We start from the raw sequence: 24948 nt of genomic DNA, 5'->3' as shown, positions 1-24948 counted from the left end.
GCTAACATATGTTTGGCAAATATACCATATGATTTAGCTTTAATAATGCCCACCTAGTAAGAACACCAATTGTTTTCATATTTACAATGCAAATTTTTTTTTAATATAAAAAAAATAGTTGCTTCAATGCTGCAGAAATTATGAGATTGATTATAGAAAAATTTTAATTGACTCAAAAAAAAAATGAAACAAAAATATATATTAAGGAATATAATTTTCTTTTCCTTCCTCCTTCATCCTTCACCCAGGCGCCAACCATTTTGGATACTTGAAGGAAACCCTACATGGAGTCCAGCTGTTTACTCTCTTTTCTCTTGATTGAGTCATATGATCCATTCTCTATCAAAAGCCATTACTGGATCAAGATGGAGGGAAAGCAGGAGGTAGAAGATTAGATCCATGATGAACTAAGTAGTTTTTTACATATTACAAAACTGAGGTCTGGAGTAAAATTAAGGATAGGGATACTCTGCCTCATTGGTAGAAGGGAGGAAGCTAGATGGGTTACTTGAAATCTAAAATTTTCTAAAGTTTTGTTTCATCCTCTTTTTCTGGCATAATTATTGTTATTTCTAGGATTTTTTGAATACTTGGAAATATTCCAAGGGGAAAAAAAAACTCTGGAGATCGGGAGTCCCTTGAACCTCAAGGGAAGTTTTTTTTTTTTTTTTGGCCAAGACTCCCATTGGAGTCCTATACTGCCTAACCATGGTTGGGGGTCAAAGTTCTTCATTTTGTGGGACCGCCACTCAATGAAAAAAGTCAACGTCCCAGGCCGGATTTGAACCGGCACCGCCAATAGTCATCAAATTGGTAAGACTGTGTCTTAACCACTGAGCTACAGGTGGCCCATCAAGGGAAGTTGCCCTCCTGTTCCACCCCACACCCCTGGTTATTAGGTATTAGGAATGTATAAATGAAGCATAAATTAAAATAAAGAATAAATCAATCCTGACGAGAGAGAATATTCTTATACAAGAGAAAGTGGGCCATCAGTGGACTAAATCGGAGAAAAAATATTTCCAATTTTCAACATCATTTTGAATAACAGAGTAAATTCTAAAAAATAATTGGAAATGGTAGCCAATTTTCAAATGAATCCAAAGAAATATTTGATGTTGTTGCAGAAGATATTGTGATACAATTATGGAATTAAGATCGATTAGAACTGATGTATCATAGTGGCTTCAATTAAACTTTTCTAGCTTTAACATTATATGATTTAGTAAACTAATTTGTAGTAGAAATTAACTTACCTGTCTAATTTTCCAAAAGCTTATTAATTTTGAATTTCATATAGTACCTTGTACTTTCTTGTACAAATGTAAACAAATAAGAATTAAGTAATACAATATTAATTTATTTTGCAATATAACAATAAACTAAAAATATAGGCTTCCGTATGAATGTCCAATTTCCTTCTGTAGGGATGGGGAATAAATTTTCAACAGTAAAGGAAGTAAGGATATAGTGGTTGTAAATAGTAAATTACAACAATAGATACATTGTGTGTCTTTAGGAAACACTTTCTATCTTCATGATTTTGTCTACAGTGAGGCCCAGTTATGCTAAGCCTATCCACCTAAAGGAGCTGATTTTACAAGACTTTTTCTTTGATAACCAAAGGACAAGTTGGAAAATATGGTAGTTCTTACCCCATTAGAACTCATTAGACCCCTTAAATTACAAATATTGGAAACATGGCAGGCCAAGAGGGATGTAAGCTCTTCGAGTAAATTAAAAGAAATCAAAAGAGTAATAAAATCATGTTCGACATCCTACTGCAGCAGCACTAGAAAGGAAGTTGTTACTACGCTAGAGAATAGGCCATACTCTCCTCACGCACTCCCACCTGTTCAGAAAACTGCCATCTTCAGCATGCCAGTCCATTCTCACGATTAAACATATTTTTGAAGAATTTACTCACTATTTGCCAACAATAAAATGAATAGGACTGTCTCCTAATTTATCTGAAACTGTCACAGATGAGGAAGCTAAAGTTAGATTAAATTTAATTTGTTTACATTTTTAAAAGCACATCATCTTCTTTTTAAATTATAACTCCTGTTCGATTAAATTTTTGCAAGTGGGCTTTAGTGAAGGTATGTGCGTGTATGTAAGTGTTAATGTGTTTTTAACTTAATAACATACCATAGGCGTTGATAACCATAAGGTTTTACACCTTTAAATAAACAAACAAGTTGGAAAAATACAATAGATAAAGACCATTAAGGTGTGATCATGTGTTTTAATGTTATACTACCATTTTTGCCCTTCAATAAAAATTGAAAAGAAACCTGAAGTAAATAGTATTTTATTAAACATTTATTCGGAATGAATACATTAAAATGGGAAGTTATTCAATATTATAGACTTAATGGGTACTTTATAATTAAATAAAATAAATACTACACATTAAAAAAATAATCACAATTTTTATTTCACTATACATACACTGTTTTTATGACATAGCATGAATGAGAAAAAAGCTCACATATTAAGAGAAATAGATTGAGTTTAATATTATAAAGAATAAATAGAATAATCAAAATCTAGAAGAAATTTATAAGTATTATCTAACAATAATATATTTATTTTAAATAAATATATATCTATATTGTGATGTTTCTATGATTTCTTAAATCGATTTCAACATTAGAATGGACAAAAATAATAGTTTACTTGTACATTATATACAAAATACACAAAAGAAATATAACCTACATTTATTTACAATGCTAAAAATAAATGTATTTACACCTTTAAAAACTTACAGAATTACAAGAAGAAATCGTGAACTGTACAGGAAAATATTTCTTCTAAATACACAATATATGAGTAAATTTTAAAGAGCACAAGCATCTTTTAAGTTTGTTGCATTAAAAGCTGAAAAGTAATCATCATGAAGGAATCGAACAATTGATTCAAGAGGACAGAGGAAGAATGAAGAGTTTCTAAAGCCAGTAACGTTCTGCTGCCTGGCAGGATGGTGGTTTGCGACACCCTTACAAAAGTGAACTTTTGTAGTAATATCTTTACCATTAAACAGCAATCGGAAAAAATAATCGCTTCCGATTGGCCCGACGGTACCACCTTTTAATTCTTTACTTTTATAAATCTGAAAAAAAAAAATAATAACAAATGATTCAGACTTAGTCGACTGCAAGTAAAATAAATTTAAATTGTAGAGTTACAAAATCACTCTATTTATTGTAGGAAAATATAAACAATTTGTTTCATAAGAATTTTAATTATAGTAGGGTCTAATATAATTTCGAGTAAATATTGTTATTAAGCATCACAAAAGAGCATGTAACATTAAAACAGCACACTGTAATAAAATTAATATCGTTTTTACTTTTATAATAATTTAAAAAATAAATGAAATACAAATTACCTCAAAGATGAGCCTTGATGCATAGTAAGGAGAAAACACTCCATCGCTTGTTATACCAAGTGCACTTGTAAGGAAGCTCAATGTTTTATCATGGCCGGAATATAAAATCAATTTAGGTTTCCTTTCTGATATCATCTGGAGAAACTGTGCGACGATGTTCTTCAATAAACCATAGGCTCGCAACAATGATCCTCTTTTGAAATTTTTACTTTTACTAGATTGTTTCGTTTCCCAGTTTAAGTAGGTAAAGAGTCCAGTAACTTGCTCTGGCTTCACACACCTGTCAGAGGCAAATGAATACTTACACGGCAATTTACTGTTGTGACATATGTAAGTCAGAAGAGCATCTTTCAAAGAGTGCGGATCAGTAGATAGCTTTTTATGAGGGATTTCATAAACGATAGATGAAGCAGCCTTCACCAAATTAAAAACTGCTGGATGAGAACGAAGGTGTTTGGAACTTTCCATTACAAACTGATCCAGGTAATAATTTGCTTTAGGGCAGGCACAATCATCAAAGCAAAATGTCAAACTCGAAACTGACTGAAAGACAATTTTTGGATAGTCTTCTTCATCTAAAAAGGCATATAGAAAAGCAAGAGCACTGTGCACGGTTCGACTGTATGATGTACTGAATACTTTGATTTCATCTTTTATACGACTGCTGCTTATATTCAAGGAATGCTTGTAAACTTCCCGAAGAACTCTCCCAGTCGCAAGCAGCTGCGAGGCTCCGATTTTTGTCAACAATCCAATATCACAGCCACCTGCTGGTAACGGTGAATGTATCCTTCTAAATACTCCGAGCAGCTGAGAAAGGGCAGGGGTGCCTGTTATATTCTTAATATAACTTTCAAAAGCACCATATAAAGGGTCATACGGTCCATCACAATTGATGTTCGTTACATTTACAACATGAGTTAATGGTCCCCTGTCACCATGCCTAATCAATACGATCACTCCTTCTAAAGAATAGTTCGAATTGAAGTTACCTATAAAACAACAACTTTATTTTATTAAATAAACAGTGATTTAAAATAATTATTACATCAATGTACAAAAATACAGCTATGAAAATAATTATCCATATAAGAAAATCACCTTAATAAAACAACTAACAAAAAATTCATAGCTAATGTCTAATAATAATAAATAAATAATCTATCTAACCTATTAAATATTTAAAAAGAACCACTTAATCATTATGAGAAAATTATTCTATGAATAATTGAATAACTTTTAAATAGAGCAAGTACAACTGAAGTACTGAAGTAGCCAATTTGTTATAACTACCTCAATTTAAAGTTTTAGAAAACTTTATAAGATTATTCTATAACTCCATAACAAGCTTATTCTGGAGAGTCTTTTTCATAGAACCACTAATTAATACGAGTCTTTTACTCGAAACCACTAATTAATACTATTCCAAGAACATTCATCACTTTTTTTTGGATCCTCACTTTCTATGTTCACCAATACATTCATTTCTTTACATCAGATTTATCAATTTTAAACTATAATTTAAATAATAAAATAAATAAATATTGACATAAATACACCTATACATGTAAAATATGAGAAATTCCGTTTATACACTACATTTTATGGAAATAAAATAAAAAATAAAGATTTTGCCAAAAATAAAAAGGGTAAAATGTGCTATTTTGTACAATATAAAATTAATGTTATTTTAACGTCATGTCCATGATTTGAATTTCTGTCGAGGTTTGACGGAATTTGAAATTTAGGAACTAAAGATGCAGTGTACGAAAATATGGTCTCTAGTTATGACACATAAGAGCTTCTAGATAAGTTGTTTAGGACTTTTTAGGTATAGAATCAAGTAATTTCTGTTTTGTATGAAACATAGAGAGCCAGTTTGCTTCTCACATGGTTCACTCCAAGGGCAGGGAATACAAATTGTTTCTCAACCCAGTGAAAGAAAACCCATCATAGTTTATCTAGAAGCTCTTTGGTTAGATAAAAAAAATTTTTTTTTTGGATAGCAGCTTTTTAAACCAAAACAAAGTAATGCTACAATTGAGACGGAGATAGGAAAAGTGATTTAAAATATTTTTCCTTTCCACTTTTTCTTTTTTCTAATATTGAGCTATGACCACATCTGAATTCTTCAAGTCAAATCTATTGTTTGAATTTTCTACAAACTTTATACTGATTAATAATGAATAAAAAAGAAAAAATGTATTATAAAAATTATTTATTTTTTATTTTCTAGAAATATATATTTTTTAAACCATTTATATTCCAAATTTTTCTGAACTCAGTCTTATTGCACATTTTCAGAATAAGGAGAACGATCACTGATAATTCCAACTCCGTAGCTATTGTATTTTTTGAGATACACTGATCAATCAGTAAGTGAGTAATATTGGTTCTTTTATATGTTAAGATAAAGGAAACATGTTTCTAATGAAACCTCCATAGAATATTCACAAAATTCACATATAACTAAAGTCCGAATCTTTGCTAATACTGGTCTGATTTATTTAAAATGAAAGGCTATAGTGTTCCAAGAAATGCACAGTTTTAAAATTATTCCAACAACTACTTTTTTTTAGGTATTAGAAATAACTATTTATAAACCATTTAGAATACAATTGGCAGCCTTATTCCACATCTGTAGCATATGGGAAACCACCATTAGTAATTTACTTCAGAACTTCATAGAACTTATTAAGGAGAAGGTGATACATTAAACTTTTGGTCTGATCCAGGCAAATTTTCTCTACCATGCCTACTAAAGTTTTAAATCTAAAATAATAATACTAGTTCCTGCAGTCTATTTCAATATGGTGGTGGGTGTACAAATGCTTATAAACAATGACAAATCAGTTGAACACTGTAGTCGATATAACTGAGCAAATAAAGTGATTCATATTCATGCGAATTTAGGTGCCAACATCAACTGAAAAGGATCAGATAGGGATTTATTTCTGTAGCAGGTATAAATTGACAGCTGTCATCCAATTAAAGCAGTAATAATAAATGTTATGGCCTGCACCAAAAGATATTGTGAATATGATAATATATGACCATCCGCTATGTAATGGTTCAAAATACTTAGCAAAATAAATAATCAGAAGCTCTTTAAAATTATATAAATAGCTTACAATTATATATGTTATACAAAATATGCCTATAAAACATAACACATCTAATAATTCTGGAAATTCACATCAGGGTTTAAGAAATTAAATTTATTCACGATAATAAAAAATAAATAACAACCAAAGTTTCTAATGGGTTATAAATTTCTCTAAACTGAAACTAAAAACAAATGTTTTGCACTGGGGTATTATCATTTAGTATTTATTGGACACTATGAAACAATGTCAGCATTAAATGCAGGAAACATGAAAAAGCGAATAAATAAAAAAGTTGAGCATTACCTTCAGAGCCTGGTCTGATATCTTTGTAAATATTGCAAAATTTAGTTATTTTCTTCGCTTTGATCAAGGTTCCAACCAATTTTTGTTCTTGGATAATGTTTATCTCTGTAGTTTGGTGTTTTAATAAACTTGATGCAGTAGCTTCAATCCCAACATATTTATACATAACTAAAACAGAAACTAGAGATGAAAAAAGCACTAATTGGAAGAATTCATTTGATTAAGAATATAATGTAATTGACAGACCTCCAAGAAGAACGCAAATCCATAAACTCAACAATACATAACAGTAAAATGCTCGATGCTGTAAATTAAACCTAAAATTATTAAAATACATTCTTATTCCTTTGAGATATCATCTTAATTTCATTGATATTTCTTCATTTTCACAGGTTTTCTTTTGGCCATCGCTGGAGCTGTCGGAAACGTCGGTTCCTCACATTTCGCTATAGTCAAGTGTAATTAAAAATTTATCAATTTCTAAAATAAATAAGAAAATGACAGAACCGGGTCATCCCTGGACTGTTTGTCAATGGTTTCATTCGTAACCTGGCATAGAGTAAACTTCCAGAGGGAAGAGGGAAAATATTGCCGGTCGGGGAATTTGGTGAGGGTGGGTTGGCAAGCCTGAAGGCCGCTGTTGGAGCCAGACATGTTTTCGTTCTCATTGCAGTGAGTTCTCTTCTATCGTGAGCATGTGTGATCTTGCTATTTTTATCGATAGTTTGCAATATAGTTGTGTTACTGATATACCTAGCATTTGAGTGTGAACTGTGCTCTGTTAGGCAGATCGAGATGTAGTTGTCGTTTTGGTTAATTTGTGTTCAATTTTTTTTTTAATTTATAAGTTTATGTGAGCCGATAACCGTTGATAAATGACTATGTCCCTCTCTCAGCGAGATACTGTTATCCACCTAGTGGCTGGAGGGTAAGTCTTGTCTTATTTCTTTTTCCAGTGTTTCTTATCTTCCATTATGGCTATAACTCGCTAATTGTTTAATTGAAGGGTGGCAGGAACGGTTGGCGCAGTGGTCACTTGCCCTTTAGAAGTGGTAAAAACGCGCCTTCAGTCTTCCTCATCAGGATTCCATATCCAGCTTCCCAATATAGCATCCCCTGAAGGGAATGGAAGGCACGTAACCTGCCAAACTATCATGCCCTCTCATCAAAGAAGAAAAATAAACACCATCTCATCCAGACATGTCAACCAAATGCTGGCAATATCCACTTATGGTATGCCCCAGTCCAAAGCTGTAGGATTACTGCAATGCCTTAGGTACATAACATTTGATTATTATTAACATATAATTCCACCGGTATTTTTTAAGCTGTGAATTGTAATGTTGATTTTACTGTTAGTAAATTTTCTAATGCGTGATTTTATTTTTGTTTATTGCAGACTCATTATTAAAAATGAAGGACCGAAAGCTCTGTTTAAAGGTCTTGGTCCAAACATTGTCGGTGTTGCTCCGTCTCGTGCAATTTATTTTTGTGCCTATTCCCAAGCAAAATCGTTTTTCAACTCGGTTCTTAGACCAGATACAGCTGTTGTTCACGTACTGTCAGCATCTTGTGCAGGTATGGTACATCAAATTTTCTAGTAATTTTATCTTGTGCTGATGACGAATGTTTTTTATAACCGACCTATTCAAAATCATGAATTCCTTGATCTTTTTTCTACTAAGCGTGTGTGTGTGTTATATAATTGAGTAAATAAGTATTTTGTTCAACTTGTTTTGTTTTGAAATCGAGTAGGACTGAGCGGTAACTTATATCGATTTGTGCGTACGTGACTGTATCAACGTTACCATGTTAAGTTTCAAGTTCTAGTGATATATTTCATTATTATACTTTGTGTGACTAAAATTTTGAATTTTGTATTCGGTCACTAAGCGGTTTGATGTACTTTTAAGTCCCCTTTTTTGTGAGTGATTATTCCCTTGAAAGTTGTTTACCAGTTATTATGTGTGACCTTGACATGCAACCGCGATACTGCGTAGTTTTAAATGTGATCATTTTCCATATTGCTAAAGATTTTTTGTTTATTTAGATCAACCGTGAGAAATGTTTATGTGTATTTATTTATAAATGTTAATTATACTTCAAAGCCTCCATTCAGAATACCTTCAGTAGGTTGTAATAGTCCAAATTATTTTTAATGGACTGCCTTGATTTCATTTAATTGTTGTTTAAATAAATTAGTATTTCAATATTTGTAAAGAGAACCAATGATAATACATACAAGCAATTTTTTCTTCGTTTGATTTGTCAGATATGGAAAAACAGCTGTTTTAATGACTCGTTAATCCTGAGGTGAAACTAGTTAATATGTTTTTTATTAAACCATTTCAGGAATATTGAAATTTATTTAATTAATTTAATATAATTATCGAATTTCAATGATCTCTCAAAAATGGTGCCTTAAAAACTATTAATGATTTAGGGAATAAGTTTTGTTTAAATAAAATTTTAAAGCTCTTCGAAATATTGTTCGTTTAATACTATTTCAACAGTATTGGGGAATTCAGATAATCCGTAAAGAATAAAAGAAAATTCCTAGTGGGAATTTGAAGTGGGTCCACCACTGCACACCTGTACACAAACCAAAAAAAGTACCAAGGTTTCTTTTTTATGTCAATCCTTTTTTATAAAATATTTTGTATTTTGTACTGCTGAAGTCAAGTGACACTGTTTAATTAAAAAAACAGGAAAACTTACATTTCGTTCTCGCCATTGTTATCTATCCATGATATAGGTTGTGATATCGACCGGAAATGAACCTGTCTGATAGGACCCAGTCGGTGCTAAAGGAGGGTGGAAATATTTTCTTAGTCGTAAATTCGTAACTGGTTATGCATTCATTCGATGAAGGAAGGAGTGAAGAAAAAATAAATTCCAACGATTAGGTGGTTTCACGATTTATTTAATTTTTTTAAGATACTTATTTCATGTAAAATTTATAAGAGGTAGTAGTCGAAATATTATGTGTTATATTCTAATATAAAATTAACTAGTTTTTTTAACCATTACGCTAAAGAAATCCATACTATTGGTCGTTTCAATAAATACCCCTACGGGGACAATTCCGGTTCAAAGGGAAAATCATTACAACATATCTTATGTTAATAACATATTTATATTTTATATGAAGAGATGGTTGGAGGTGTGGTCAGAAAATAACACCACTGAGTTGAAAAAAACTTATTTAATAGTGCCAACGTTTCGGCCAGAATTTCTAGCCTTCATCAGGGCTAAGAACAAAGAACAAGATGAGAAACAATTAATAAAAAAAATAATTAAAAATTAAAAGAGAAAATATGTACAAAATGATTAAAATAAATAATTGTACAAAATGAAAATTAATAAATATAAAGCGATGAAGGAAGTGCAAAAAGACCATAATATGGAAATAAAAATATAAAGTTATATAATTCAAAGAAGCAAAGAATATTTTAATTTAAAGTATTGGGGAAAAAAATGAGAGAAAGAAAATATATTTAACTAATGAAATATGTAAGTATAATACAAGAATAAAGAAACAAAATATAAAGTTAAGTTGGACATAAGAAGTGAATATAGAAAATAATAATAATAAATAATCACTTATATTTTAATTTAAATGAAAATTGTTGGAAAGTAAAGCTTGGATTTTTAATAACTATTCTATTTTTTTTTTTTTTTTCGTCAGTTAAATAATTTAAGGAAAATTCGGGACACAGTGCTGAAATTCGAGTGCACTAAATACAGGTTGAGGGAGTTCGTTGGCTTTCCATTTTTGTTTTGGTTATAAATTTTGGTGATTGACATTGAAATATATTACTTTTCAATATTTTTCAAATATATGAGATCATGATTTTTACCGTATTTTATGCATGAGTTTTCTTTATACTTTTTTGTAAATATGAGATCGTGATTTTTAGCATATTTTATACATGAATTATCTTTATATTTTTTAAAAATATTAGATCATTATTTTTATCGTATTTTTTACATGAATTATTTTAAAATATGAAATCATTATTCTTACCTTATTTTTTACATGAATTACCTTTATTATTTTTAAATATGAGATCACGATTTCTAATGTTAAATCTAAGGAATAATTTGAATTGAAAATTTTGCAAAATAACTAATATGAATACGAGAAGGGACAGGGGATCGGTTACCTTTTTTAAAATTCAAAATTTCAGGTTGATTTCGATCAACCCGGATTACATAAGTTGTTTGGTTATTTGTGTTATTTAATTTAATATTTTTTCTTATATAGTTAGTAAAGAATTTATCAGATTAAAAGGTTTTCCGTTCTAATCTATTTTAGAGATAAGTGTTTTTATTTAGTAACCAATTTCCAAGCTGTGTATAGGCTATTATTAGAACGGCTAAGTGGAACACACAGTGTGTTCTGTCTTAACAATTCCAATTCTCTTCTCCATGGTTTACGTAATAAAAACAGTAATAAAACTATATGTACCAAATACCGCATAGTAAATAAAAAGAATGCTCTGTGGACTCTATCAGCACCTGTTGTGTATGTTGAAATTAAATATGTTAATATTCAAGGTTTTGTTTTACTATTTTTAATATTAAACCTTCAATTTTTATTTTTTTCCCCTAATCTGGTGGAAAGTTAGGGAATCAGCGTGAAGTACACGTTTGCCTATCTAATCAGTGTAAAGTAATGTTAAGCACAAACATGTATTTGTTGACAGTTATAAAACTATACTGAACACGAATTTAGCACAAGCTCCTTTTGACTTGTGTCCAAAAACCAACACAGCTGGGTAGCGACCACAAATTAAGGTCAACTTGTACCAGTCAATCAACATGACTCATCCACACGCTTGCGTATACGGAAATTTGCCATAGTTTGGCAAATTTGTAGACCACACCTTATGATTGTATATTGTATAATTCTATCGATTGTGTGTGAATACTCCAAATCTTGTCAATCAACTAAAGAGGTTTTTTACTTAACAAGGCATAAATATACTATCAAGACATTATATGTCAGAGTAATTAAATTAACAAGTATCTGATATATATATATAAATTAATTTACTAATATTTATTAAGTTACTATGACCCCTTGAGTCCAAATAACTAAGTTCTGCTTACAGCTTAACTCAGAAACGTAAATTGGTACGAATTTTTTTATTTTTTTATTTAAGCCATGTTTATGCTTGGGATATCCGCATCAGGTGTTTTTTAAATATAATCTTGGTGTTATCCTCATTATATTATGTGAGAGTGCTGAAATGCCCAAAAATAAATCTCAGGATCTTTAATTTTGTTTTGTATTTTAAATAATTAACAATAATAAAAATTGATAATTATGAATACAAACAAGGGATTTGATGATTAACTAAAGGAAAAAAATATGTTTTCATGTTTCCAAGTTGTCACAATAGTCAGATTTTACTTTGTGAGTAATAATGAAATTACTGTTTTGAAATGAACGAGGTATTATTTCATTTCCAAGTATGGTTATAAATGAAGTGTAATGAGAAGGCCAGATTTTGACGAAATGAAATATGCAGTATATTTTACAAAGAAAATCTAGTTCACCACTACCTTCAATTATATAAAGTAAAAATTACCCAATAAAGATTTTCAATGTGACATTTTCTATGTTATTATTCTGAGGCACGTGCTCCTAGATATTTAATAGAATTGGAGATGACTAAACAAATAATTCGTTGAATTATCTCATAAATATCGATGAATAAAAATATCGATTAAGTGATGAAAGTTTTTATAATCCACGTTTATCGATTTAGAACGGTTGTTTTATTAAGTTGTTCGCGTTAACCTTGATGGTTACTATCTAAGATTTGCCAAGATAAATTATTTCTGTAAATATTAGGCACCAAGAAAGATAAATCTAAAATGTAAAATTTCTTCTACGTATTAGAAAGAAAAAGTGACCTTCACCCGCTGAACATAATCGATTACGTGTAGCGTGCATAGTCATAAAGGCTTAATGATGAACGGATCATAAACACGTATACTACCGACTGCGAAATATATTTTAGTGTTCTTGTCTAGGATGTTTATTACCAGCTATATCAGCAGTCAACTTGTTCAGAAGGTAATTGGTACTTGTCAAAAAACATCCGAGTCCAAGACGTAAATTGGAGTATAAATTCTTTTACCTCTAAACTTTCCTGTTTTACTACTACTAAACTTTAAACATTAGTGTTGAATTTAATTATTACAAAATTAATTTGCAAGATTATTTATCTTGATCTTCCAACGATAGGAGTATTCATGATCTTTAGTTTTACATGTTAAATTAAGAAATATGTCCTTATTTTAGCATGTTAAAACGATATAACATTTAACATGGTCGAGAGTCTGTTAATTGGTCTGCTAAATGAAGAATGGCGTCACGTAACAGACCAGCTAGGCTCCACATCATTTCATCCGTTGTCGTTTTAATAGGTTAGTTGCTCGTAGTTTTTGGTTTGTACGTTTTTTTAAGACGTTCTTAAACTTTAATAAAGTAATAGGAAAAATAATAAAGTTATGGAGAAAAATAAATAGGATACGAAACAAGGAACAGGTGAGGTAGAGGAAAGATTATGGAATTAAGCTGTTAGGGATTTTATCGCCTCATAAAGATTACAAGGTTCCCCTGCATTTAACATAGACTTTAAAATTAGGCTGGTCACAATTGGGGTATTCATTATGTTTAGTTTAACATGTTAAAGCGTGTTAAATGGAAAAAAACTTATGTTAAATATTTCCTTCTTTTACTATGTTAAAAGGATATGACATATAATGATGAGATATAGTTGGCTGCGGATAAATTATATGAGAAGATGGTTGGGGGGGGGGAGGTGCGGTCAAAATATAACACAAATAAGTTGAAATAACTTATTTAATAGTGCCAACGTTTCGGCCAGAATTTCTAGCCTTCATCAGAGCTAAAAACAAAGAACAAGATAACAACTAATGAATACAAAAAAATAAACTATAAGCAGAATGACATATTGTAAGTAATTGTACAGAATGAAATTAATAAAATTAAAGTGATGAAAGAAGTGAAAAACATATAAGAGATATAACATGGGGCCGCCTGTAGCTCAGTGGTTAAGATACAGTCTTACCAATTTGATGTCTATTGGCGGTGCCGGTTCGAATCCAGCCTGAGACGTTAAATTTTTCATTGAGTAACGGTCCCACAAAATGAAGAACTTTGACCCCCAACCATGGTTAGGCAATATAGGACTCCAATGGAAGTCTTGGCTGAAAAAAAAACAAAACATATAACATGTTCTGTTAAATGCAGAATGACGTCACGCAACAGACCAGCTGAGCTCGTAATCATTTTGTTTGTTGTGTTAGTATACTTGATCATTTTGATTGTGTTAGTATTGTTTTGGATGTTTTTATATCTAATGAAGCAATATATGGGATATTTCTTGGAATGCGGAATCATATATTTCTATTTTCGGATTCATAGGTCTTCTATATTCTACTAGTCATAAATGAGAGAACTATAATCCAAGGGTTCTATCCTTCCGCGCAAGTACCGTATTTTGGCATACTAATCCATAATCACACTGACCGATATCTTAGTCGAGCCAAGCCCACGGACTCGATCTGTGAGTTTTTATACACGTTAGATCATCTCATACTATTTTAATGAGCAGCTATAATTCTCCAGGATATTTAGTTTTCGTGTCGTTCTAAATACAGAACTTCCCCATTAGTTTTGTATGTCTTAAACATCAAAATTTGATCTAAGCCATTATTGCATTGAACGGTTCATATAATACCATGTCGGGGTATGTAATGAAGGAGATAAGTGAGATTGACAATAGAAAAGAGACAGCAGTTGCTATATATACACATTGGGAAGCTCCTGTTTACAACCGCGGCAGGTTGGCAACACCGCTTCCCCTGTTGCAACATCCTTTTCTTAGCCAAATTTTCGTTATCTCTAACGTAAACAGAAAGTTCTCGACATATTAGTTTTCTATTCCTCGAGGGAAAGCGTTTGTAACATAAGTGCAAGCAAGACATAGCTATCACTGAAGTTTCCCGATTTAAGGATCAGTTTTAATACTTTCTATCACCAGCTGTGCACCGTTGTTTCACCCGCATTAAAGTTGGATTGTAAGCGCCTGTTTGATACATATGATGGGTACATTAACTGAAATAAATGTGGAAAAATGAAATGACCAACCTTTTAAAAATAGGCCGACTAGTGTCTTCCTCAATAAATGGTCTTTTTATTTTAAAAATATTTTTCTAATCTGACTGGTTGTTCCTGAAATTCTAAAAAACCTCTTCAGCTTCGTAATAAACATTTTTAAAAAATTGATAGTTTGAATTCATTAACAACACTAAAAAAAAAAAGAATACCTAAAAAATAAAATTCTGTTTTTTTCTGTTAAGCTTCCTGACAATTTTGTTCACAAAAAATTTGGTGCTGTGCGTGCATCTCATAGCTTTCACTTACCTAACTGGAAGGCGAATATTATATAAATTTTTATTTTCTATTGATATAAAAATTCTTATATATTTTCTTAGGTTTCTTGAGGTGTAACTAACGAATATCAACTTTTTTCATTCCAAGAAACTGCTTAATATGTTTTTTTTTTAAATTTATTTACCTATGTTATAGCCTCGAAACATGCAGAGGGAGTTGACCAAATAAATAAAAAAATAAAATAAAAATTAATTAGGAAAGAAAAATAGACAAATCTTATTGTATAAAATACAACAATAGTTTAATAAAATATAACAAAGCAGTCATCTATATAATTACGATCGAGAGAGATCTAACATAACACTGAGTTGACTCCAGTTTAAACTGATGTCTCTATTTATCCTTTAGTTAATCTTCAAATTCTTGCATGGTTTATATTTAGACATTTTTTATTAATGTTCAAACTGCAAGATGGCCAATTATTAAAAAAAAAAAATGTTACTTTAGAGGAAGCTATTTCGAAAATTTTGTCTTTAAGCACTGTTAACTTTTTCAATAAGGAAATTACCTAGCTGATAAAATAGAAATAACTACCTACATAAAAAATACGTAAATACCTATATAAAAAATACATAAATACCTATATAAAACATATATAAAAAGTACCTAGCTGATAGAAATAGTTAAACTATATTTTTTAAAAATTTATTTACATCTGCAATAGTCCAGAGATATATAGTGGGAGTTGACCTAGTAAATAAAAAATATAAAATTAAAATTAAAGTATAAGATAAGAAAAACAAACAAAAAAAAAAATAAATAAAGAAGGAAAGAAAAATAGACAAATCTTATTGTATAAAATATAACAGAGCAGTAACCATATAATTGCGATCTGAAACTCGGCTCCGATTTAAGCTGATCCTCTATATATCCTTTAGTTAATTATCAAATTCTTGCATCGTTCATATTTATACATTTTTTATTACTGTTAAAAATGTGAGATGGCTAATTATTAAAAAAAAAATTAACGTTAGTTTAGAGGAAGCTATTTTGAAAATTTGATCTTCAAGCCCTGTTAACTTTCTCAACAAGGAAAAGATCACTTGATTGCACACTAATATATCGAGTTTAATTAAAATCGTTTATGCCTTTTTTGAGAAAATCTAAAAAAAGTGGCACTTTTTTACGTTCATATATATAGTGAAAGTAAAAAAAAACAAAAAACAATTCTGTGTACAACTGAAATTAAATTAAAGGGAAGGGACTTTTGCTTTGCCCTACTAGTCAGATGTCAGCAGTGGTCCTTTCCTCTTGTGGAGAGAAAGAGAAGAAAAAAATTCTTTCAAGGAGAAACTCGGGATTAAATTTTTTATTAGGTCTGTTGACTTTATTTTTAGCTCTCTCCAAAGAGAGCGATTCTTATCTTGAAACAGAGAATAAACAATAAAATTAAATTGCGTTTCAATTCTTCTGTTTACTGTCCAAAATTTTCCAACTTAATATCCGAGATATAAAAGTCTATCGCTTTATTACTACAATCATGCACTATCGTATCATTATGGTGTTAGCTTATTATAATACCTGAAAAACTATCTGTTTGAATATACGAATGTATATAATTCTGTATTATGATCTTACATCCAATTTACTAAATGTATTTTTATGTAAATAAAGTTTAAATATTAATAAATAAAAAAAAATGATAATAATAATACTCAAAACGACTTAGCTTTATGTGTCTGGTCTAAAGTATTAAAGCAATATTTATAACTGATTAATTGCCCCTAATCTCGTCTTTCAAACGATAAAAATTCAGAAGGTCGTTATTAAAAAATGTTTTAAACCATTTAAAGCATCTGTTGACTTATTCAATTCCATCCTAATAATTTTCATTTTGTAGCTCATTAAATAGTTTATGATTATTAATTTTGGAAATTTGTTTCTGATTCGTTTCTTAAGGTTCGTCGAATGAAGTTATTTAAAGAAATCAGTTTTTTTTTCTGTAACAGAAAAAGATTTTTGCCAGCTGTTTTATAGCAAATGAATGTTTTTTTTTTTATTAATTTACTTATTGATATTTACAACTGTACATAAATACATCCAGTAAATTTGAGGAAATCAATATAGTATGGTACAAACATGTAGAGAAATTAACCATTGGTAGCACTCTAAAAACATTTTTACAATATAAGGTCTCGAGGCCATCTTCTTTTCAGACGACTCGGAGGAAGCAAGATTAGAAACTAATGGGTTTGGGTGGTTAGGGAGTTTGTAATGGAAGGATTGATATCTGGTTCGGGCTAGATCGGTTACAAATGGAACATTAAGGTCTTTGTGGATGACTTTATTTGTGACAATGTAAGGACCATTGAGGATTTTACGAAGGATTTTGGATTGTAAGGATTGGGTACGAGAGGAATTCGAAGGTTTAGTGGAGCCCCAAAGCTCAACGCCGTATATCCAGATAGGCCTTATAATTGCCATGTAAATCAGTCTTTGGCAATAAATTGGAAGTTAGAACCGTTTGTTTAGTAAGTGCTGTAATAGTCGAAATGGACGTGCAGTTTCCTATCTTTTCAGTCTTGTGTGAGGATTCCAGGTTAGTCGTTTGTCCAGATGTAGTCCAAGGTAGCAGATCTGTTCAACAGGGGTAAGAACAACATTATTGAAGTATTAGGGCAGTCAGTAGGTTTACGACGTAGGGTAAAGGTCATTTGATGGGATTTGTTAGAATTTATTTTAATCCTCCAATTACGACACCATTCTTCCAGGGCTGTGATATGGTATTGAAGAGTTTAGGATGCAATTAAAAGGTTGTTACAGCGAGCACACATGTGTCGTCGGCATTCGTGCAAATGAATATGAAATAACTGAAAGAAAAATCGGATCTGTATTCGTATAAATTAAAATATATGGTTCATGGAAACTTACAAATAACAAGGAAACATTTCTTGAAATAACTTTCGTGGTATCAGTTATTGTTGATCTAGAACTAGGCAGTTGTCTCCTACCAATGTTGTAGTGAAGTCTTAAAAACCACCTGTCTCATACTTACAAAACAAATTGTTTCATATATATATATATATATATATATATATATAAACAGCTTGATAACTGATCCCTTAGAGGACAGTTCGACAGTGCCCTTCCACTAACGTAGTCTGTGACTCGGGTTCAAGGACAATGTTGGGTCGGTCAAGATCCATAGATTGTCCTAAGTTCAGGGTCAACAAACCTTCGAGGACTTACATTTCTTTCTAGGTCTAAACTTACAATTGGTACAAATAACATGATATTCTGATCAATCCGATGTGCCAATGGTGTTACCTCTTTAGCTTATTATAATTTATAGAATCATAAATTATTATTATCTTATTAAACCTTTTTATTTTATAATAAAGCTAAAAATGAACATTAGGATGGTATCCAAATTGATAAAAAAAAATTTAATGTTTGATGAACGATTTATATCAAAGAAATATAATAAAGATGTCATATAATCACGGAAAAAAATTTATTTGTTTAGTCCTTATCAGCATTTGCTTGGTCAAAAAATTTGTTTAGCTTTTAGTTTTGCCAGGCAGATCAGCTATAACTTCAAAAACAACAGAATCAAGCTGAGTCGACATTCCGTTATTTTTGCCAATAATTTTATTTAAAAATATTATTCTTTAGTTTCGTTTACTTAACATTTATTAATTAAATCAGAGAGAGGACATTTTAATTCCAGTTTCGATGATATTAATTTAAGCAACACTTGTCAATTCTTAAAAAACCGCTGATAATTACGACTAAACTAGTGTTTTCTCATTCTTATAACGTATTATCACTCAAAAAATACCATAAAAGATATTACAGGAAATATAATAAAGTTTTTTTTTTTTGTTTTTTTTTTTTGTAGAAGTCAAAATTATTAATTTTGCTATTGATAAATCAACCATTCTTGTAATCTTTAACTTAATTGTCGTTTAAATTTTTATAAAACTCTTAAAGGCATGATTTAATTAAAACCACGGTTTATTTAAACGTTCTTTTAAAATTATGTTAAAGAGAGAGATTTAAAACAAGTGACCTTATTGTGTCTTGAACAGATTCAAAAAAATTTTGAACAGCTAAAAAAGGAACGGGGTACTTTTTAAAATTACATAACAGAGATAAATTAAAAGTAAACAAAGTTGGTTGGCCTTCGATTTTCTGGAGAAACTTTTAGAATTGTTCTTTTCAAATTGATATTTGACAATCCGCACACAAGACTGAAAAGACAGGAAACTGCACGTCGGTTCCGACTATTACAGCACTTACTGGACAAACGGGTCTAAACTTCCAATTCATAACAAAAGACTGATCTTTATGACAATAATGAGGTATATCCGGACATACGGAGTTGAGCTGTAGGGCTCCACTAAACCTTCGAATTCTGCTCGTATTCAATCCAAAATCCTTCGTAAAATCCTCAATGCTGCTTACGTTGTCAAAAATAAAATCATCCATAAAGACCTTAATGTTCCATATGTAACCTATCTAGCCCGAACCAGATATCAATCCTTCCATTATAAACTCTCTTACCACTCAAACCCATGAGTTTCTAACCTTGCTTCCTCTTTCAATCCTGACAATCCTCCGAGGCGCCTTAAAAGAAGATGGTCTCGAGACCTTATACTGTAAAAATGTTTTTAGAGTGCTACCAATAGATAGTTTCTCTACATGCCTGTATCATCCCTAACCATTATGATCTTACTTCAAATTTACTTGTTGTATTTTATGTACATTTGCAACTAATGTCAATAAATAAAAAAAAAATATTTGATAAGTTTGGAAAAAGAAAAACAATCATAAAGATGAAAATGACTATCTTTATAGGCATACATTATTGTACCATATGATAATAATAATGTATTCAAAATAAAAAAAAATCTCATACAGGTTTATTCCATATTCTTAAACGTATAATATTAATTTTTTCAACTTCGTTATTTATTTCCTGATTAAAATACATCAGGTGTGGTGCGAGCATCAGATAACTTTAACTTACTTCCCCAAGTTTTTAGTAGATAGTGATACCTGTTCAAGTTATCGCATTTTTTGTGATTTTCGAAAAAAAAAAAAATCGACGTTAAAAGGGAAAATTTTTAAACAAAACATATTTATATTTTTATTACTCTTAAGATACGTATTTAGCATTCTTGAGATGTAAATAACGAATATTAACATTTTTCCTTCATAGAATGCAAGAGTATAACGAAGTCGTAAACATTTTCGTGGAATCGGTAAACATCGTGTGGTCTCGGTTTTTCCCGTTCGAATGAACTGAATCATTGTTTCCCTTATTCATAAAGTTTTTTAATATTTTGCATTTATTCATTGTTTATTATTGCTAACAATGAGAACGGTTTCTTTTTTTCAAATTAATTAATTGAAAATTTCTCATTTAAGTCCTGTTGTTCTATTTCAATGAGGATAAATCCTATCTGATATTAAATACTAATTCATTTCTCATTGATTCACCAAATTAAATCAGAATCGTTTTAGTCATTTTCAATAAAATTGAAAAAAATGTGAAAAATCAATTCTATAAAGTTGCACATTTGGTCAGTAAATTCAAATTTATTAATAATATTTTTATTTTTTTAGAATTGTTAAAGATCATATATGTAATGAAAGCTGTTTGTGATAGATTGTCCTTGAGGATTCCCGAATTGGCCGAAACGTAGGACTTATAAAGGACTAAAAAAATCTTGATTTGAGACTAAAATCGATAATATTTTATTTATTTAACCGAAAGTAAAAATGTTTTATTCGAGCTACGAAATATGTTTCGCTTCTTACCCTGTATTGTTTAAAAAATAACTTTTGGAAATTTATGGCCACTTATATATAAAAAAAGAAAAAAAAAATTTAATAAAATAAATAATTAAATAAGATCCTAAAATTTTTACAGCCGACTTATCGTCATTACGCCCTTGGTTTCGTACAAAAAAAAATTATTTATTACTGGTATAATTTTTAGAATTTATTCAACTTGTCTTTTGTAAGGATAATGAATTATAGTATAAAGTTTGAAAAAATGTGATTATTTATATTTTTTTAAATCTTGCTCCATCCCCCACCTTAAATATTTACATTAATTATAAATTATTAGTTAAACAAACAAATTATAGCCAAGAAAATGAAAACCTTCTATTAATAATAATAAGTATTGATTAATTCAGAAGGCGAGTTACCCTATACGACAAATGCTGTCTAGAAAGTCGTTATATGCACATAAGGACATACCCGACATCTACAGAAGTATATACATATGTATACATTCGCTGGGCTGTATATCATGCTGGAAAGTAGGTTTCTCTTGCCATATGTTCTCGGAGATGAATCACAATTTTTTTCTTATCTGATACAACGGAGACTCTTTGATTTTTTAAGTTCTATTTTCATAAGTAAAACTCTTATAACTAATATTAATCGAAAATAACTAAAAAATTTCATTCTTGTTAATTTTTGTAAATTTCTCAAAATTAGTTTAAATACTTCAATATAAACAAAACTTTAAATAGCTTGTTGATAAATTTAAATTAAAATTCCGATGTATTTTAATTAACATATTGTTTATCTATTTATCGTTGTTTAAGATCTTAAAATTAATTGATTGCTATTATCATACTTTTTCGAATTTAATCATCTTTATTTCTTTTTCTTTAAATCTTTTTTCTTTTCCTTCTCTTTCCCCGCCAACTTGCCCTAATAAAACACCATTTTAGCGACGGTCGTATATCACTTTTGAAAAATTTACTAAAATAAGAGATGAGAAGACTTTGAATAGTTTAGATACTTAAGTATTTAAAGTGACTAAAAATAAAAAAACTTGTTAATGTCTATTTGTTGCCATAGTTGTATTAAAAGCATTTACTGCCATCGTGTCGGTGACGGTACTGCCACATCAATGTTACATGTATACGCATTGAAAATGAACTGTCTCATTTTATCCACTTTATTAACTGAAGTGGCGACTTTGAAACAGATTCACAGTCACTCAAGAGATCATAACACGAAAAATATTTAAAGAAATTCTTCCCGCCAGCCCTCCCCGCTAAACCCTTGTATCTTTCTTTTTTTCGTACTCCTCATTAAAATAGAATTAGTGTTTAGTACATATATACTACATTAAAAGTAATATATATTATTCACTGAGTCTTCTGCCTTTGATTGCCTTCTGGCATTATAAGGTTTTGATATCAGTCCAGCTAAGGTGGTATAGTCTAGCTACTGCCTAAGTCAAACCCTGATTTATGGACGGTCTTATATCACCTTTGAACCATTTATTTGAAATATAAAATTGGAAAACGGTGTAAACTTGTAAAAAAAAAAATAATAATAAATAGAATACAATTTAAAAAAAAAAACCTGATTTAAATATCTTTTCTCTACCTTAAATATATATGACGAGGTACACCATTTTTTTTTATATCCTATAGCGAGGATACAGGGTTATCTAATTGATAAGTGATAATCCACGGTTAGTTAAAGGTTATCTATTAATTTTAATTATCATTAATGATTTTGAAATAAATACTGCTTTATATGTTTTAGAATAGTTAACTAAGCCATGCCATCTGTTTGCCATGCTCGCTCAAAAATAAAAGCGTGTTTGTTTGCTTGGCGCCTTAGTTACACAAGTGTTATCTCCTACTACGGTTAGTCATTCTTCTTCAGAAGGAAATTGAAGCCTAAAAGTGAAGAGTTGACCACGCCCTCTGTATGTCCGCCATTGTAATCTAAACTGAAACAGAAGGCAACTAGTGATTGGCTCTTACTCCTCTTTCACTTCACCATAAGGCCCTCCCTTTTGACTTCACTTATCCTGGCAGCTTCACTCTTTCATTTATCTCCTTCCTCTAACGTTGCCAACTATCTATGAATATTAATAAAAAAAAAGATTATTGATAAATAACCTAATCTAAGACTATCTCAATGAATGCTTTTTTTTTAATTGATATTTACTACTGTATAAAAAATACAACAAGTAAATTTGATCATAATGACATAATCATAATGATATGATACAGCATGTAGAGAAACTACCCAGTAGTAGAACTCTAAAAACATTTTACAATATAAGGTCACGAGGCCATCTTCTTTTCAGGCGCCTCGGAGTATTGCCAGGAATGGAAAAGGAAGCAACGTTAGAAACCAGTGGATTTGGGTGGTTAGGGAGTTTATGATGGAAGGAATGATATCGGGTTCGGGCTAGATCGGTTACATAAGGAACATTTAGGTCTTTATGGATGGTTTTATTAGTAACAAAATAAGGAGCATTGAGGATTTTACGAAGGATTTTGGATTGTAAAGATTGGATACGAGAGGAATTCGAAGGTTTAGTGGAGCCCCAAAGCTCAACTCCGTATGTCCAGATGGCCCTTATTATTGTCATTTTGATCAGTCTTTTGTAAGGAGTTGGAAGTTTAGACCGTTTGTCTAGTAAGTGCTGTAATAGTCGGAATCTGCGTGCAGTTTCCTGTCTTTTCAGTCTTGTGTGAGGATTCTAGGTTAGTCGTTTGTCCAGATGTAGTTGAAGATAACGAATCTGTTCTACAGGGGTAAGAGCCACATTATTAAAGTATACTGTAGGGCAGTCGGCTGGTTTACGACGAAGAGTAAATGTGATTTGTTGGGATTTATTTTTATCCTCCAATTTCGACACCATTCTTCGAGGATTGTGATATGGGACTGGAGAGTTTGGGATGCAATCAAAGGGTTATTACTAAATGTGAGCACACATGTGTTATCAGCATACGTGGTAAGGATAGTGTTAGGAGTTGTTGGGATGTCAGCTGTATCCCAGAGGATGGGACCGAGAATACTACCTTGAGGAACACCAGCGGATTGAAAATGGAGGGATGAATTGGAACCATTGTGGTTTACTTGGAATAATCTATTAGTAAGAAAGGAACGGATGATGAGAAAATAAGTAGGAGGTAAGAATTTACGGAGTTTGTAAAGCAGTTCCGGGTGCCAGACTCGATCAAAAGCCTGCTCTATATCGAAAAAGACTATTATTATATAAAAGTAAATTTATACTTTAGGTTCTGTTAGATAGACTGTAAAATATATAATTATTGGATGTTTTCTTCATTAGCTAATTAAATTAAATTAACGAACGTGGTTAGGTCCTCTGCGTGCTTAAAATATATTATTATTAATAATATAATTTTTAAACTGAATTGAATCAAATATTATTTTATTGTTTCAGTTGAAATATCGTACCCCGAACAGTAGTTTAAATTGATACCGTGCTCATATTATGGCTGATAGGATTGAAGGTTGCGTTATTAATAGAGATGCATTTGTGTCCCCATTACTTGTGAGGTCTGGTTTCACGGTTAAATTTCGGTACGTTTAGCAACCAAGTTTTAATGCGTTTTTTTTTTATTGCTATTTCCAAATTATATTGATTTAAAAAATAATTGATTCTATATTTATAATATTATAAACAAAGCAATTGTTGGGTGACAGAGTTTATCAACACAATAATGATTTAAAATACAAGAAGAAAGATCCAAATAAAACAGCACTACTGCTGCATATAACCAAAACCCAGCATACATTCAATTTTGAAAATACTAAGATTTTACATAAAGAAAATAATACAATAATTTTAATTATATTATTTCAAAAAATTTTTGAGACAAGGTAATATTTATTAAATAAAT

The 24948-nt window shown here is 30.5% G+C and overlaps 2 protein-coding genes across 3 annotated transcripts in view; one reads left to right on the top strand and one right to left on the bottom strand.

Annotated features, from left to right (window-relative positions):
• Positions 1 to 2499: 2499 nt before the first annotated feature.
• Positions 2500 to 7393, bottom strand: LOC106679769 (2-phosphoxylose phosphatase 1). Its single transcript, XM_014419100.3, has 4 exons — positions 7054 to 7393; positions 6808 to 6975; positions 3398 to 4389; positions 2500 to 3118 (listed from the first exon to the last, which is right to left on the bottom strand). The coding sequence occupies exons 1-4, from the start codon at positions 7142 to 7144 to the stop codon at positions 2846 to 2848; spliced, it is 1524 nt and encodes a 507-aa protein (XP_014274586.1). The 5' UTR covers positions 7145 to 7393; the 3' UTR covers positions 2500 to 2845.
• Positions 7394 to 7483: 90 nt separating this feature from the next.
• Rim2 (replication in mitochondria 2) overlaps positions 7484 to 24948 on the top strand; it is a 102528-nt gene continuing 85063 nt past the window's right edge. Inside the window, exons 1-3 of one of the 2 annotated variants that reach the window (XM_014419102.2) lie at positions 7484 to 7735; positions 7814 to 8083; positions 8207 to 8385. In XM_014419102.2, coding sequence (XP_014274588.1) covers positions 7683 to 7735; positions 7814 to 8083; positions 8207 to 8385 — 502 coding nt within the window. In that variant the 5' untranslated portion in view covers positions 7484 to 7682. The remainder of the gene's footprint in view (positions 7736 to 7813; positions 8084 to 8206; positions 8386 to 24948) is intronic. The other variant, XM_014419101.3, reaches the window with a different exon arrangement.

Source organism: Halyomorpha halys, unplaced genomic scaffold (genome assembly GCF_000696795.3).
Source record: "Halyomorpha halys isolate HHAL.00 unplaced genomic scaffold, Hhal_1.1 Scaffold218.1, whole genome shotgun sequence".
Taxonomy (NCBI): domain Eukaryota; kingdom Metazoa; phylum Arthropoda; class Insecta; order Hemiptera; family Pentatomidae; genus Halyomorpha; species Halyomorpha halys.
Note: the sequence above shows the minus strand (reverse complement) of the source record. Positions and strands in the feature narration are given on the sequence as shown.